General features: G+C 39.6%; 1 protein-coding gene across 2 annotated transcripts in view; it reads right to left on the reverse strand.

The window, feature by feature from the left end:
- Positions 1-871: 871 nt before the first annotated feature.
- Positions 872-13,029, reverse strand: part of LOC121921883 (zinc finger protein 420-like) — a 28,138-nt gene continuing 15,980 nt past the window's right edge. Inside the window, exons 1-4 of one of the 2 annotated variants that reach the window (XM_042450575.1) lie at positions 12,363-12,443; positions 9,838-9,916; positions 6,642-6,768; positions 873-3,848 (exon numbers count right to left, since the gene is read on the reverse strand). In XM_042450575.1, coding sequence (XP_042306509.1) covers positions 2,032-3,848; positions 6,642-6,768; positions 9,838-9,912 — 2,019 coding nt within the window. In that variant the 5' untranslated portion in view covers positions 9,913-9,916; positions 12,363-12,443 and the 3' untranslated portion in view covers positions 873-2,031. Of the gene's footprint in view, positions 3,849-6,641; positions 6,769-9,837; positions 9,917-12,362; positions 12,444-13,029 lie in introns of those variants that run through there. The other variant, XM_042450577.1, reaches the window with a different exon arrangement.

Consider the following 13,029-nt stretch of genomic DNA (forward strand, 5'->3'; position numbering starts at 1 on the left):
GTCAATGGCAAACCTCCTCCTTGCAGAAACCTGCCAAGAAAACCCCATGATAGGTTTGCCATAAATCAGAAGCGACTTTGCGGCACCCAACAAGAACAAAAAAAACCCCCATCATCCAGGGCTTAAGGGGGTCCTCTTGTAAGTGCCACAAAAGCATCTTATTGTTTTACAATTTTATATTTGACTATATGTATTAGTTGTTTTTACAGTTTATATTTTATTTGCATAACTTGCTTAATTTTGTAATTTATATTTTATGACTTTGGCAGATTATATGCTGTTTTGATGATGTCTGTAAAGTGCCATGCACATTTATGGAGCTATATAAATAAACATTAATCATCATCATCAAGTGCCTGGAAAGGCATAAGGAGATTGGGCCACTCAGTCCTCCAAGGGTCCTAATTGCTAGAGAGGCAGAAAGTGTTCAGAACTTGGGTGGAGGACCATAGAGTTTGCACCTGGAAGGGCTTCCAGAACTGGTGGAAGATGAGGCCAATACCTGTGAAGAAGGCAGGAGGAGAATAAGGGAAGCCAGGCATTATTTTTTGAGGTGGGGTGGCAGATTAAGATGCTTTCTCAAAAGAGTCAGGGAAAGGGGAGGGGGACAACAAGGCATATGCAGTTATATCTGGGATATACCTATGTTGGCCATGTAGTAAAGTACAGCAACATCCAGAATCCACAAGACAAGGGATACCTTAATGGGCCCAAATCAAAATGCAATGAATGACACTGGAAATCCAAAATCAATTGTCCACATGGGTGGCTGAGATAGTGACACCTTTGCTTTCTGATGGTTCAGTGTATGCAAACTTTGTTTCATGCACAGAATTAGGAAAATATTGTGTATAAAATTACCTTCAGGCTATGTGTATAAGGTGTACAGTATATAAAACATAAAGAAGTGTTTGGTTTAGACTTGGGTCCCATCTCCAAAATATTTCATATACTTCTTATTTTCCATGCACTTTGGATGGATGTGTTTATAACTTTGTATGCATCTAGGAAGTGTACACACTCCTTGTCATTTATGCATTCTGCCACAGTGTATTGCTTTGACTACACAATGCTTATCTGGATGCCAGGAAATTGCTGTTACTGCATCATTTTAATATTTTAGATATTAAAACTTTCTTATGTGTTACTCAGTGAACACTTTTTCCTAGACCAAACTGTTTTGTTTTTTGGTTTAGGCCAACGCTTTGTTGTTCTGATCTTTGTTACATACATACAAACCCCTCATGCAAAACACAGCATACCTTGCCAACCCCAAACCAGTCTCAACAGTGATAATGGTTTCTACCTTTTGCTAATTCAGATTCTTTACTTGTTAGAACATTTTCTTCTCAAGTTATTTGGTTTGAGGTGGAACGTTTGCCATATTTCAGGCCTTTAATAGGCTTGCTAGCATCATACATCCCCAAAAGTAACACAAATAACAAAGCATATATTTCAGACAGTTACATTGATTTTGAAAGTCTTGGAGATGGACTCCTACCCTCCCTCAGGTTTTTCTTTCCAAGAAAGATTAAAAGAAATAGGAATTTGCCTTTCACTGGCAAGTTTTATCTGATACAACACCGTATTTCCAGATGTGACAGTGGAAATGTTTCTTGAGAGACCTATTGCATGTGCCAACAAAGCGGTTTTCAGTCTCACAGAAGACAGAGATGGCCTAGAACTAGAAAGTTATTTTGCTGCTGCTAATGGAGACAAACATTTTATCACTTGGCTTTTACTATCTTTGCCCTCGCTCCTTGTCTTGCAAAGACCACCTTAAACACCATTTTGCTTTGACTGACCTAATAAAAGATATCACCATGATGTCTATTTTAAATTTTGTTGTAAGTCATGGGTTATATATGGCACAAACATGACAAAACTAAAGCACAAAAATACAAGATTATAATAGGATATCTGTTTTTTGAGTAACGGGAATCCCTGTGGGTTGCTAGATGTGAAATATCTTCAGTGGAGATTGACATGTTTTCTAAGCTCATTCATTCAAAAGGTTTATCCTAAGTGAGTTCACATATGCGAAGTAAGGTGGTGACTTTGGCTGAAGCTCTTTCCACACTCCATGCATTTATATGGTTTCTCCCCTGTGTGGGTTCTTTGATGCGATACAAGGTGTGCATATTGACTGAAGTGCTTTTCGCATTCCATACATTTATAGGGTTTCTCTCCTGTGTGGATTCTCTGATGTAAAGTAAGGTGTGTTCTCCTCCTAAAGCCTTTCCCACACTCTATGCACTGAAATGGTTTCTCCTCTGTGTGGACTACATGATGTGAAATAAGGCATTGCCTTGAACTAAAACTCATTCCACACTCTATGCATTCATATTGTCTTGCCTCTCTGTGGCTACCCTGATGAGAAATGAGTTGTTGATTTTGACTAAAACATTTGCCGCAATCCATGCATTTATATGGTTTTATCCCTGTGTGGTTTCTTTGATGTATAGTAAGGTTCCAGCTTGCACTGAAACTTTTCCCACACTCCGCACATTTGTACGGTTTCTCTTTCATGTGAGTCCGTTGGTGTTTGTTAAGGTTTGCACTGCTGCTGAAGTTCTTTCCACACGTCATGCATCTATATGGTTTTTCCCCTGTATGTGTTCTCTGATGTAAAGTTAGGTGTGTGCTCTGCCTAAAGCTCTTTCCACACTCCATGCACTGATATGGTTTTTCTCCTGTATGGGTTCGCAGATGTGAAATAAGACAGTGTCTCCAACTGAAATTCATCCCACATTCTATGCATTCATATGTTTTCTCCCCTGTGTGGGTTCTTTGGTGTGACTTAAAGTGTGCAAGCTGACTGAAGTTCTTTCCACATTCTGTGCACTTATACGGTTTTTCTCCAGTATGGATTCTTTGATGTAAAGTAAGGTGTGTACTCCTCCTGAAAAATTTCCCACACTCTGTGCACTGATATGGTTTTTCACCAGTATGAACAGTGTGATGTGAAATAAGGCATTGCCTTGAATTGAAACTCATTCCACACTCTATGCATTCATACATTTCTTGACCTCCATGGCTTCTTTGATGTGAAGTAAGTTGATGACTTTGACTGAAGCCCTTTCCACAATCTGTGCATTTATATGGTTTTATTCCTGTATGGTTCCTTTGATGTACAGTAAGGTTCCAGCTTGCACTGAAGCTTTTTCCACACTCCACACATTTATATGGCCTCTCTTCCATGTGAGTTTTTTGATGTTTATTAAGATTTGCACTGCTGCTGAAGGTCTTTCCACACTTTGGGCACTGATATGGTTTTTCCCCTGTGTGGGTCCTCTGATGTAAAATAAGATGTGCACTCTGCCTGAAGCTCTTTCCACACTCCATGCACTGATATGGTTTTTCGCCTGTGTGGGTTCTCTGATGTGAAACAAGACAGTGCCTCCAGTTGAAACTCATCCCACACTCTGTGCATTTGTATGTTTTCTCACTTTTGTGAATTAATTGAGGTGCAACAAGGACTTCATTCTGGGTAAAGCTCTGGTTGCATTCCATACCATCAAAAGTTTTTTCTCTTGTGTGATTTTTGTAATGTCTACGCAAGGAGGGTTGACCTTGGAGTATTTCCCCACATTCTGGAGAAATTTTCCCTTGCTTTCTTTTGTGATCTTGATGGACAGGGTCTTCATGTATGCCATTGCACTTAACAGCAAAAGATTGCCTCTTCTTGTCATTTCGTTGGTCCCCTATAAAGATTTGGGATCTTCTTTGATCCCAAGGCCTGCCCTTTTCTGCTTCTTTCCCTCTTGCCAATGTTTCCCCTTCCTTGGAAAAGTGGACAAATGGATCTTCTTCTTCCAGCCAGGACACCAGCTCAGGTTTGGGGATATCTTTAAAAAAGAGAGACAGGATAGTGACTACAAAATATACCGGCATTCTTATCTCACTCATTGCTTTGGCCTCCTCCCAAAAATCAAGAACAGGGAAAGAACAAATCCACCAGTGATAGCCCTGCCATTAGAGACAGTGAAGCATCCACCTCATGCAAACAACCTGCGATGTTATGAGTTGATTCTGCTCTAGCCAATCCTACTTTTGCCATGCGTGCCTACCTATCACAGGCAACGTAAGCAGTAGCTGGCTCCAGAATCCCTTACAGAGTAGACATTAATAACAAAGCAAAAAGAAAAGGGGGAACACAGGAAGCATGACTCACCAGCTACCCCCAGCATGTGAAAGAAGCATAGGTCTCAGTTTGGTTACCAAAAGGGAAATCATAAGAAAAGTGGAGGCTGGTGAAAGATTTAAAAAAGAAAAAAGTCCCAAGATTCATTTTGGAAGAAGTTTTCAAGTGGTCTCTATACGGTTCAAGGTGTTTTTTTTTCTTTCTTTACGTATGCAACTAAATTACTGACCTGGTTATCATTTCACATATGTATGCAGGTTGAGATTCCCTTATCCAGAATTCCAAAATCCAAAATACTCCAAAATCCAATATTGTTCACAAGGGTGGCTTAAATAGTGACATCTTTGCTTTCTGATGGTTCAGTGTACACAAAATTTATTTCATGCACAAATTTTAAAAAAATATTATGTAGAAATTTAGCTTTAGGTTGTTTATAAGGTATATAGGAAGCATACAAATGATTTAATATTTAGACTTGGGTCCCATCTCCATATTGCATTATTTATATGGAAATAGTCTAAAATCCAAAATCCCAAACCCTTCTGGTCCCAACCTGAGACTCAACCTGTACTCCAAAACCAAAAGCTTTTTTTCATGGGTGGCTGAGATTGTGGCTTCTTTGCTTTGTAATGGTTCTGTGTACACAAACTGTCTCACATATAAAATTATTAAAATTTTTGTATAAAATTACCTTCAAGCTATGTGTATAAGATGTATATGAAACATTAAGAAATTTTGTGTTCAGACTTGGATCCCACCTCTTAAGATATCTCATTATGTACCTATATGCAAATACAGGTAATCATTTTTTAAAAAAATTAAAATCCAAAACACTTCTGGTCCCAAGCATTTTTGATAAGATACTCAGCCTATACTCTTAGTTTTGGATAAAAGGTTTATTGGAAAATGTTGAATTACGCTTCTTTCTTTTTCTTTTTTGATATAGGAACTTAGACCTACTTTTTCCATGTTATTTCTGCCTCTGGTATAAAAATTTTTGTTAAAGAAGTAATGCTTAGGAACATGACTATTTTGTTAACTGAGGTATACTTACTTGTACTTAACATTCCAAACATGATAATTTTATGGCAAACCAAATCAGACATAACAATTGGCATTCCTTTAAGTTGTTATGAGACTGTAAACTGGATTTATTATCTTGTAACTGCTGGGGATTCACATTTAGGGTAGTTAAGAAATAAATGTGACTCCCAAAATCTACCTGTACTTTGGGGGGAGACAGATGGAATCATTAGATGTAGCTATGACAATGGAGCTCCAACACCATAGTTACATCCGATGAGACAAGATCTTGGTCAAGATATTTTATGTTCCTAAAGTAACAGGCTGACTGAAAATATCACCCTCCCCCCCCCCTTAAAACCTCTGGGACCCCCCCCCCCCCCAGAAAAGGTTTATCCTTTGACATGGTGTCAAGTTGTATCTGACTGTAGGGGGTGGTGTTCATCTCTGTTACTAAGCTGAGGGAGCCAGCATTGTCAAACATGACCCCATGGTTATGTGGCCAGCATGACTGAACAGAACGCTGTTACCTTCCCATCAACGTAGTATCTATTTATCTACTTGCATTTTTACATACTTTCAAACTGCTAAGTTGGCAGAAGCTGGGATTGGTGACGGGAGCTCACTCCATCATGCGGCATTTGAGTCTCAAACTACCGACCTGGCAATTGTCAGAATCAACTTCTTAACCGCTGAGCCACCGTGTCCCTATTTTCTACCTACAACTTCAAAATTTCCACAAATGTTCCGCAATTTGTGGAGAATGGAGAAATTGATGCATCTGATTAGACAAATCTATAAATCTGAAAGAATGGAAATTATTTATAGAATATGTACAACAGGGGAGCGGGATACAATGGTAATAGGTTGTAACAGTTGATGTTAAAATAGATAAAGGTAAGAACTGTATGTTAGTTGAAAGCTAAGATCATAGTTTGTGGATTAGAAAAGTTAAGGTAGATTTTATCTAATTTCTTAGCATTTTAAGAGGAAATGTGGAAGATAAAATTAGCAACTGAAGCAGAAGAAAGCTGAAAGTCTTTTGCTGTGTTTACTGTCTATATATTTATTGTGTGTATGTTGATATGTGTTCATTAATGTCTGTAGGCATAAGAAATAATTTGATCCCCCCTTTTTTTGGTTTAATATGTATCTAACTTCTGATTTAATAATAAAGTTTCAATTTTAAAAAAACAAAACAAAACAGAAATTTTACATCTCCAATTTTCCAGGAACTTGTCTGCTAGCCCCACATACCTTTTACAGCTGTTTAGAGGAAAGCCATCACCACATTACACAGTATGACTATATGCTGTAAGAAGAGTTCAGGAAACATGAAATAGAGTAGGAGGAGCATACTAAGGCATTATCTCACATCTCTGAAAAGTGATTAATCTGGAAGAATCCTAACTCCAAAAGAGCATTTTACATTCCATTCCTTTGGCATCTATCAACTGAGAAAAAGGCTCCTTACCTAGAGAGGCCACATTCCTGTAGTTCTCCAGCATGACCTCCTTGTAAAGAGCTCTTTGATCTGGATCCAGAAGATCCCACTCTTTCTGGGTGAAATATATGGCCACCTCCTCAAAAGTCACTAGCCCCTGGAAGGAGAAATCAAATTCTTTACTCTGAAATAATCTCCTTTGTATACATTCCTCTGTGTTGGGGTGGGTGAATTTGGTTCTCCAAATGTTCTTGAACTGCAGTTCCCATTCTTTTGCACTATTGGTTATGTTGGCTTGAGAGCTGTAGGCCAACAATGTCCAGAGGGCCACAGTTGCCCAGCTATGTCCTATATTTTGAGTTTAATCTCTACACACTCACACTTTTTCTTCTGGTTTAGATGAAAAGTGATTCCTGGACAGTTTCATGGAGAAAATGGCAAACCATGGGGAAGATTATTCTTTCTCAAGTTATACAGAGACAGAGCTGTGTTATCTGGAAATCAGTATGCAAAGGCATCTTGTAGCATCTTTGAGACTATCTGAAAAAAAGAAGTTGTAGCTTAAGCTTTTATAGATTTAAAAGTCTACTTCGACACTGTTTACACATCTGAGGATGTAGACCAAGTCTACAAAAGCTTATGCTACTATTTCTTTTGCTCAGTTAGTCTCAAAGGTGCTACAAGATCCCTTTGCAATACAGTGGGCTCTTGGGATTTGCTGAGGTTTGGCTCCATGGATACCAAAACCCGTGGATTCTCAAGTCCCATTACAGTATATACAATGGCATAGTAAAATGGTGTCCCTTAGAATAAAATGGCAAAGTCAAGGTTTGCTTTTTGTATTTATTTATTTAAAATATTTTCATGCTATGGATGGGTGAGTCCATGGATGAAGAATCCGTGGATATGGAGGGCCAACTGTATTCTGCCTTTTCCCAATATCTGGAATTTTGGCAGCTTGCAGAGTATTAAAACCAGAACAAATTAAAAACATAGAGAAATCATCAGTATTATTGGCCCGGGACAGACCGCCCCAAGAGGGCGGCCTGCCAGCAGCTTATTTCCCTCTAGAAGAAATTTGCAGCCGCCAAACCATGTGGCTTCTCTCTGAAATAAAAAGAACCCAGAAAAAAAACAGGTTCTTTTTACTGTGCTGTGAGGATGTCACAAGTGCGCCATTGGCATACTTGTGATGTTCGCAACGCGCAGCGACGTGCAGATGCTGCACGTCGCTTACGTAAAGATGACGGCTCCCATGTGGATGGTAGGTCACCATCAGGCTGCTGCCCGTACGTACTAGGGTTAGGGAGTGAGTGGTTGGTGTGCGGTCCCTAACCCTAGTATTGCTGCCACCATGCCCCTTTCTGCCCGTCTGTCTCGGGCCATAGATACAAAAGCATGCAAAAGGATCTTGTAGCACCTTTGAGACTAACAGGGCGAAAGATGTAGCATAATCCAGGGTTATCACTAGGAGGGTGCATGGAGAATGGACTGCACCAAGTGACATCCTAAAGGTGTGTGTGACACCACTGGTCTCCAAACATCTGCCTTTGGGAAGAAAGCAGCTGTGGTGTTCACCTGCATCCCTTTAAAATGCTGAAGAGATTATGTGAGCGAAGCAAGGTTCAGTGGGAGGAGAAAGGACAGGCCCCAGTTTTTTTTTTTAAATTAAAAAATTAAAATATATAAAAATAAAATTTAATATTTTTGAATTTTTAAATATTCATTTCAAATGTTCTTTAAAAAACATCACATCCTACCAAATGTTCACTTTAACCACATAAAACTATTAAATACATTTAGGCTGTGCATATTACATTGTAATTTAAAGATACAATTTTAATTTTGCTAGTTGTTTATGTCACAGCTATTGCCATTACATTCAGTGATATAAGGGAATTACAATTTATGAATACTGTAACATTAATACAAAAATATTGCTAAGGATTCTGCATGGTACAGAAGACAGTCAATGAGGGAGGTGACAGCATGAGTTACTGCATCAGGTGATGCCAGCACTAGTGATACCATTGGCATAAACTTTCGTAGACTTGGTCTACTTTCTCAGATGTATGGTGCTCAGTTTGTCTCAAATGTAGTTCAAGATCGCTTTGCATACTGATATTCCTAACACAGCCAAGTCTCTGAATTTTACATACATATAAAATTTATTTTAAAAAGAAATTAAACAATTAAACAGTCTATAAAATTAAACCACTTAATAATCATTAAAGGACAGGATATAAAAAAGCAATAAAACATTAAAAGTCCACTGAAGTCAGTTCCCAAAAGCCTGATGGAATAAATAGGGGAAGAAAGAGAACACGGAAAAAGTCATCCCAGCCTCTGTGGGGATGGAGATCCAAAGTCTGGGAGCAGCCACCAAGAATGACCTCTCTCTTGTTCTCATCAAATGAGCATGAGGAGGAAATGGGACTGAGAGAATGGCCCCCTATGGCTATTCTAGAGCTCAAGCAGGCACACTTTGGGATGTATTATTCTTCAGATAGCCTAGATCCAAGCTGTATAGGGCTTTAAAGGTCATAACTGGTGCTTTCAATTATGCTTGGAAAGTGATTGACAGCCTGTGGAGCAATTGGGGCAGGGAAGTTTACATGTTGCAGCTTTCTTACTTGGTACAATATCACCCAAAATTCACAAAACAGTGATAACCTTTATTGGGACAACCAAAATGCACACATGTTGCAAGCTCTTGAAGATCCGCTGGCTTCTTCATCAGGCAAAGGTGTTAAAAATCATATAGGAGAAAGAAAAGAAAAGAAAGAAAATCATAGCCCTGCATTTGGTCAAGATGTTGTAGTCCTCAGTTCAGATGGTCTGGAAGAGTGAGTGAAGGGTATATGAAGAAGCCAGTGGAGCTTCGAAAGCTTGCAACATGTATAACATGCATTTTGGTTGACTCAATAAAGTTATCACTGCTTTGTGGATTTTGGATGATATTGTACTTTTCTATATGGCCAACACTATTGCTGGATATGCCTTATTTGGGTCACCCAAATGCCCTGTAGCCCCAAATGAATTCAAACCCACTCCTTTCCTTCTGTCAACCTAGGATGTACACACTCCACTCAGATCCATCTCTTGGGTCACTTGACATATTGCAATCCCAAAAGCAATTCAGACCTTCTTCCCTCCCCTTCTCTCAACCCAAAGGGAAGCAGTCCCTGCATATGGCTGCCGCCCTCCAAGATGATTCCTCCCTTACCTGAGCAGGCTGAATGGCAGCTCTTTCTTCTCCATCGCAAAGAAGGAAGGACTGAGATTGTGTCTGCAATGCCATTGCACTGGAAGAGAAAAATGGCATGAGCTAAACTGGTGGCTGGGCTCTGACAGCTGTTGACATCAGGAAGGAGTCTAGAAACAGCTGTATTATTCCAGTGTCTATGGAATAACAGTGTGAAAACCAGGACTGCATAATGGCTTGAGTGTTGGAGTATCTTGGAGATGGGACCTGTGTCTAACTACAAAGTTCGTGAATTCAAAGATATACCCATGTTAGTCTATAGAATCAGTATGTAGAGAGATCTTGTAGCACCTTTGAGACTAAATGAAAGAAGTATTCCTAGACTGCAGTCTACTTTCTCAGATGCTTTTGGTGGAGTGGAAGCCAGGGACAGGCTTATCCTTTTGTCCCTCCAAATGACTGTATCTGCTCAGACCCACATAACAGGGATGCCAAACTCAAGGAAGCATTCTTCAAGCTACAATACCCAACACAGGAAGTAAAAAACAACAACACACATACACACAAATAAACAAGGCAAGACGTGTACCCAAGACTGATCTATTACAGAACAAACTGAAGAGGAAAAACAACAGGACCCCACTAGTGGTCCATACAGCTCCCATTGCTCAGGCGCATCATCAATGGACTACAACCCATTCTGGACAATAATGCTACTCTTTCAAGGTGGCAGACCTTGGTGGCAGACTTTTACTTTCCTACAGACATCTTCCAAACCTCAAATAGGTACTCACCCACAGACACATGACACAGATGGCGACAGAGGTACTAAGCCTTGCCACAAACCAAGATACCAACTCTGCCCGCACATTTATCCAGGAAATGTCATCACAAGACCTAATGGCATCACCCATAATATTAGGGAGACCTTCTTGTGCTCATCCTCTAATGTGATCTATGCCATATTGTGTCATCAATGCCCATCAGCACTCTACATCGGCCAAATAGGCCAGTCCCCGGACCAGAGGATAAATGGACATAAATCAGACACTGAGAAAGAGAATACACAAAAACTGGTGGCAGAACCTTTAAATCTCCCTGGGCATTACACCTCAGACCTCAGAACAGTGGTCCTTGAACAAAAGAACCACAAAGATAGATTGGAAAGAGAAAGCAGAATTGGAATTCATCCATAAACTACAGTTCTTCGGTAATGGTCTGAACAAAAACAATGGTCCTGACACACTATACATATTTCAACACTATCTGACCTCATCCTCATGGGGGCATCCTACACTCCTTTATCCTCCACATCTACAGACTAGTTTCCAAGGCCAAACTGATTTTTCTACTCCATTTCTATACCCAATGCATCTGAGGAAGTAGAATGAAGTCTATGAACGCTCATGCCGCCAATTTCTTTCTTTCAGTTAGTCTCAAAGGTGATACAAGATCTCTCTACGTACTGATTCTACAGACTAACACGGCTATATCTTTGACATCTTCAAAATGCAAGCTAACGTCATCATATTTTTCTCTCTTTCCAGCATCATTTTAACACCTTTGATTGAAGAAGAAGCCAGTGGAGCTTCGAAAGCTTGTAGCATGGATTTTGTGCATTTCGTTTGACCCAATAAAGGTATCCCTGCTTTGTAGATTTGGGATGTTACTGTACTTTGCTGCATGGCCAACATGATGACCCCTGGATATGGCTGGATGGCCACCTGAGGGGGGGTGAAAAAATTTTTGGTTTTTGGAATATTTGGGATTTTGGAATCCCAGATAAGGGAGACTCAACCTGTATTTAAAATAGCTGTGTTGGCCATATAGCAAATCCTATAACATCAAGCAATGATACTTTTATTGGACTAACCATAATGCACAATTACACATGTTGCAAGCTATTGAAGTCACACTGGCTTCTTCATCAGGCTTCACAGTTCTGTGCAACAAACAGGATCTCTCTCCCCCCCTGCATTAAAACATTTAAAAAACAAAACAATGCCAACTCCCCCACAATATTTTGGGATCATTTCCAACACTGTCTTTGGAAATATTTCCCTATTTTTAATTACAACCCCCACCCCCCGTCCCTTAAAGCTGTCTGCATTGCAACCATTGCTCCAAACCACACTGCAGAAATAACCCAGTTTGAGACCACTTTGACTGCCCTGGCTCAATGCTAAGGGATCCTGGGAATTGTAGTTTATTGTGGCAACACCAGAGCTCTCTCTAACAGAGAAGAAGGCTCAATGTCTCACAAACACTACAGTCCCCAGGATTCCCTAGCATTGAGCACCAGGGTAGCTAAAGCGGTCTCAAACCGGATTATTTGTGCAGTGTGGGTTGGCGAGAGGTTGATTTCAAGGGGTTCATAGCTGACATTGGAGAAATAACTCTGCAGGGGTATATTGGAGCACCCCTTCCATAGGAATTGGGGGAGCCCTCTGGGGGTGCCTCTCTCTGCCCCACTGTTCAAGCCCCAGATAGGGAACATTGCTTTGCTTCCCTCCCTGCCCTAAATCCCAGCCTTCTTCAGCCTCTACCTCTTTCTCCAGCTCTCTCTGGCCACTCTCACCCGCCTAGAGCGGCGCCATCTCTATGGTCTACTCCTCCATTGCCTTAACGTGTTCTGCCTCTCTAGGAAGCAGAGCGGCCATCTCCTATCCCCTGGAGGACTGAGCGGCTGACTCTCTCTCTGTGCTCGATTAGATGGCACTCCTAAGGCTCCCTCTCATCTTGGAAGCTAAGCAGGGTCAGCCTGGGTTAGGACATGGATGGGAGACCACAAAGGGATAAAGCTTTCTTCAGAAATATATATACAGTATTTCTGAACATCATATATATTTATATGATATATAATATATAATAAATAAATATTATCACATATTAATATATCTATCTATCTATCTATCTGATATTGTTATATATGTGTATATATGTATACACACACATTTCAGAAAAATATATATATAAAATAAATTTTATTATATATTAATATATATATTATATTCTAGTATATATGTGTGTGTGTATATATATATATATATACACACACACATACATATTTCAGAATAATATCTATTTATTAATAATTATATTCTTATTGTATACATTTCAGAATATACAGTATATTAATATATTATATATGAAAATCTATACTATATTATTTTATATTAATATGATTAATATATATTATATTCTCATATATAT

Source organism: Sceloporus undulatus, chromosome 2, assembly GCF_019175285.1.
Source record: "Sceloporus undulatus isolate JIND9_A2432 ecotype Alabama chromosome 2, SceUnd_v1.1, whole genome shotgun sequence".
Classification (NCBI taxonomy): Eukaryota; Metazoa; Chordata; class Lepidosauria; order Squamata; family Phrynosomatidae; genus Sceloporus; species Sceloporus undulatus.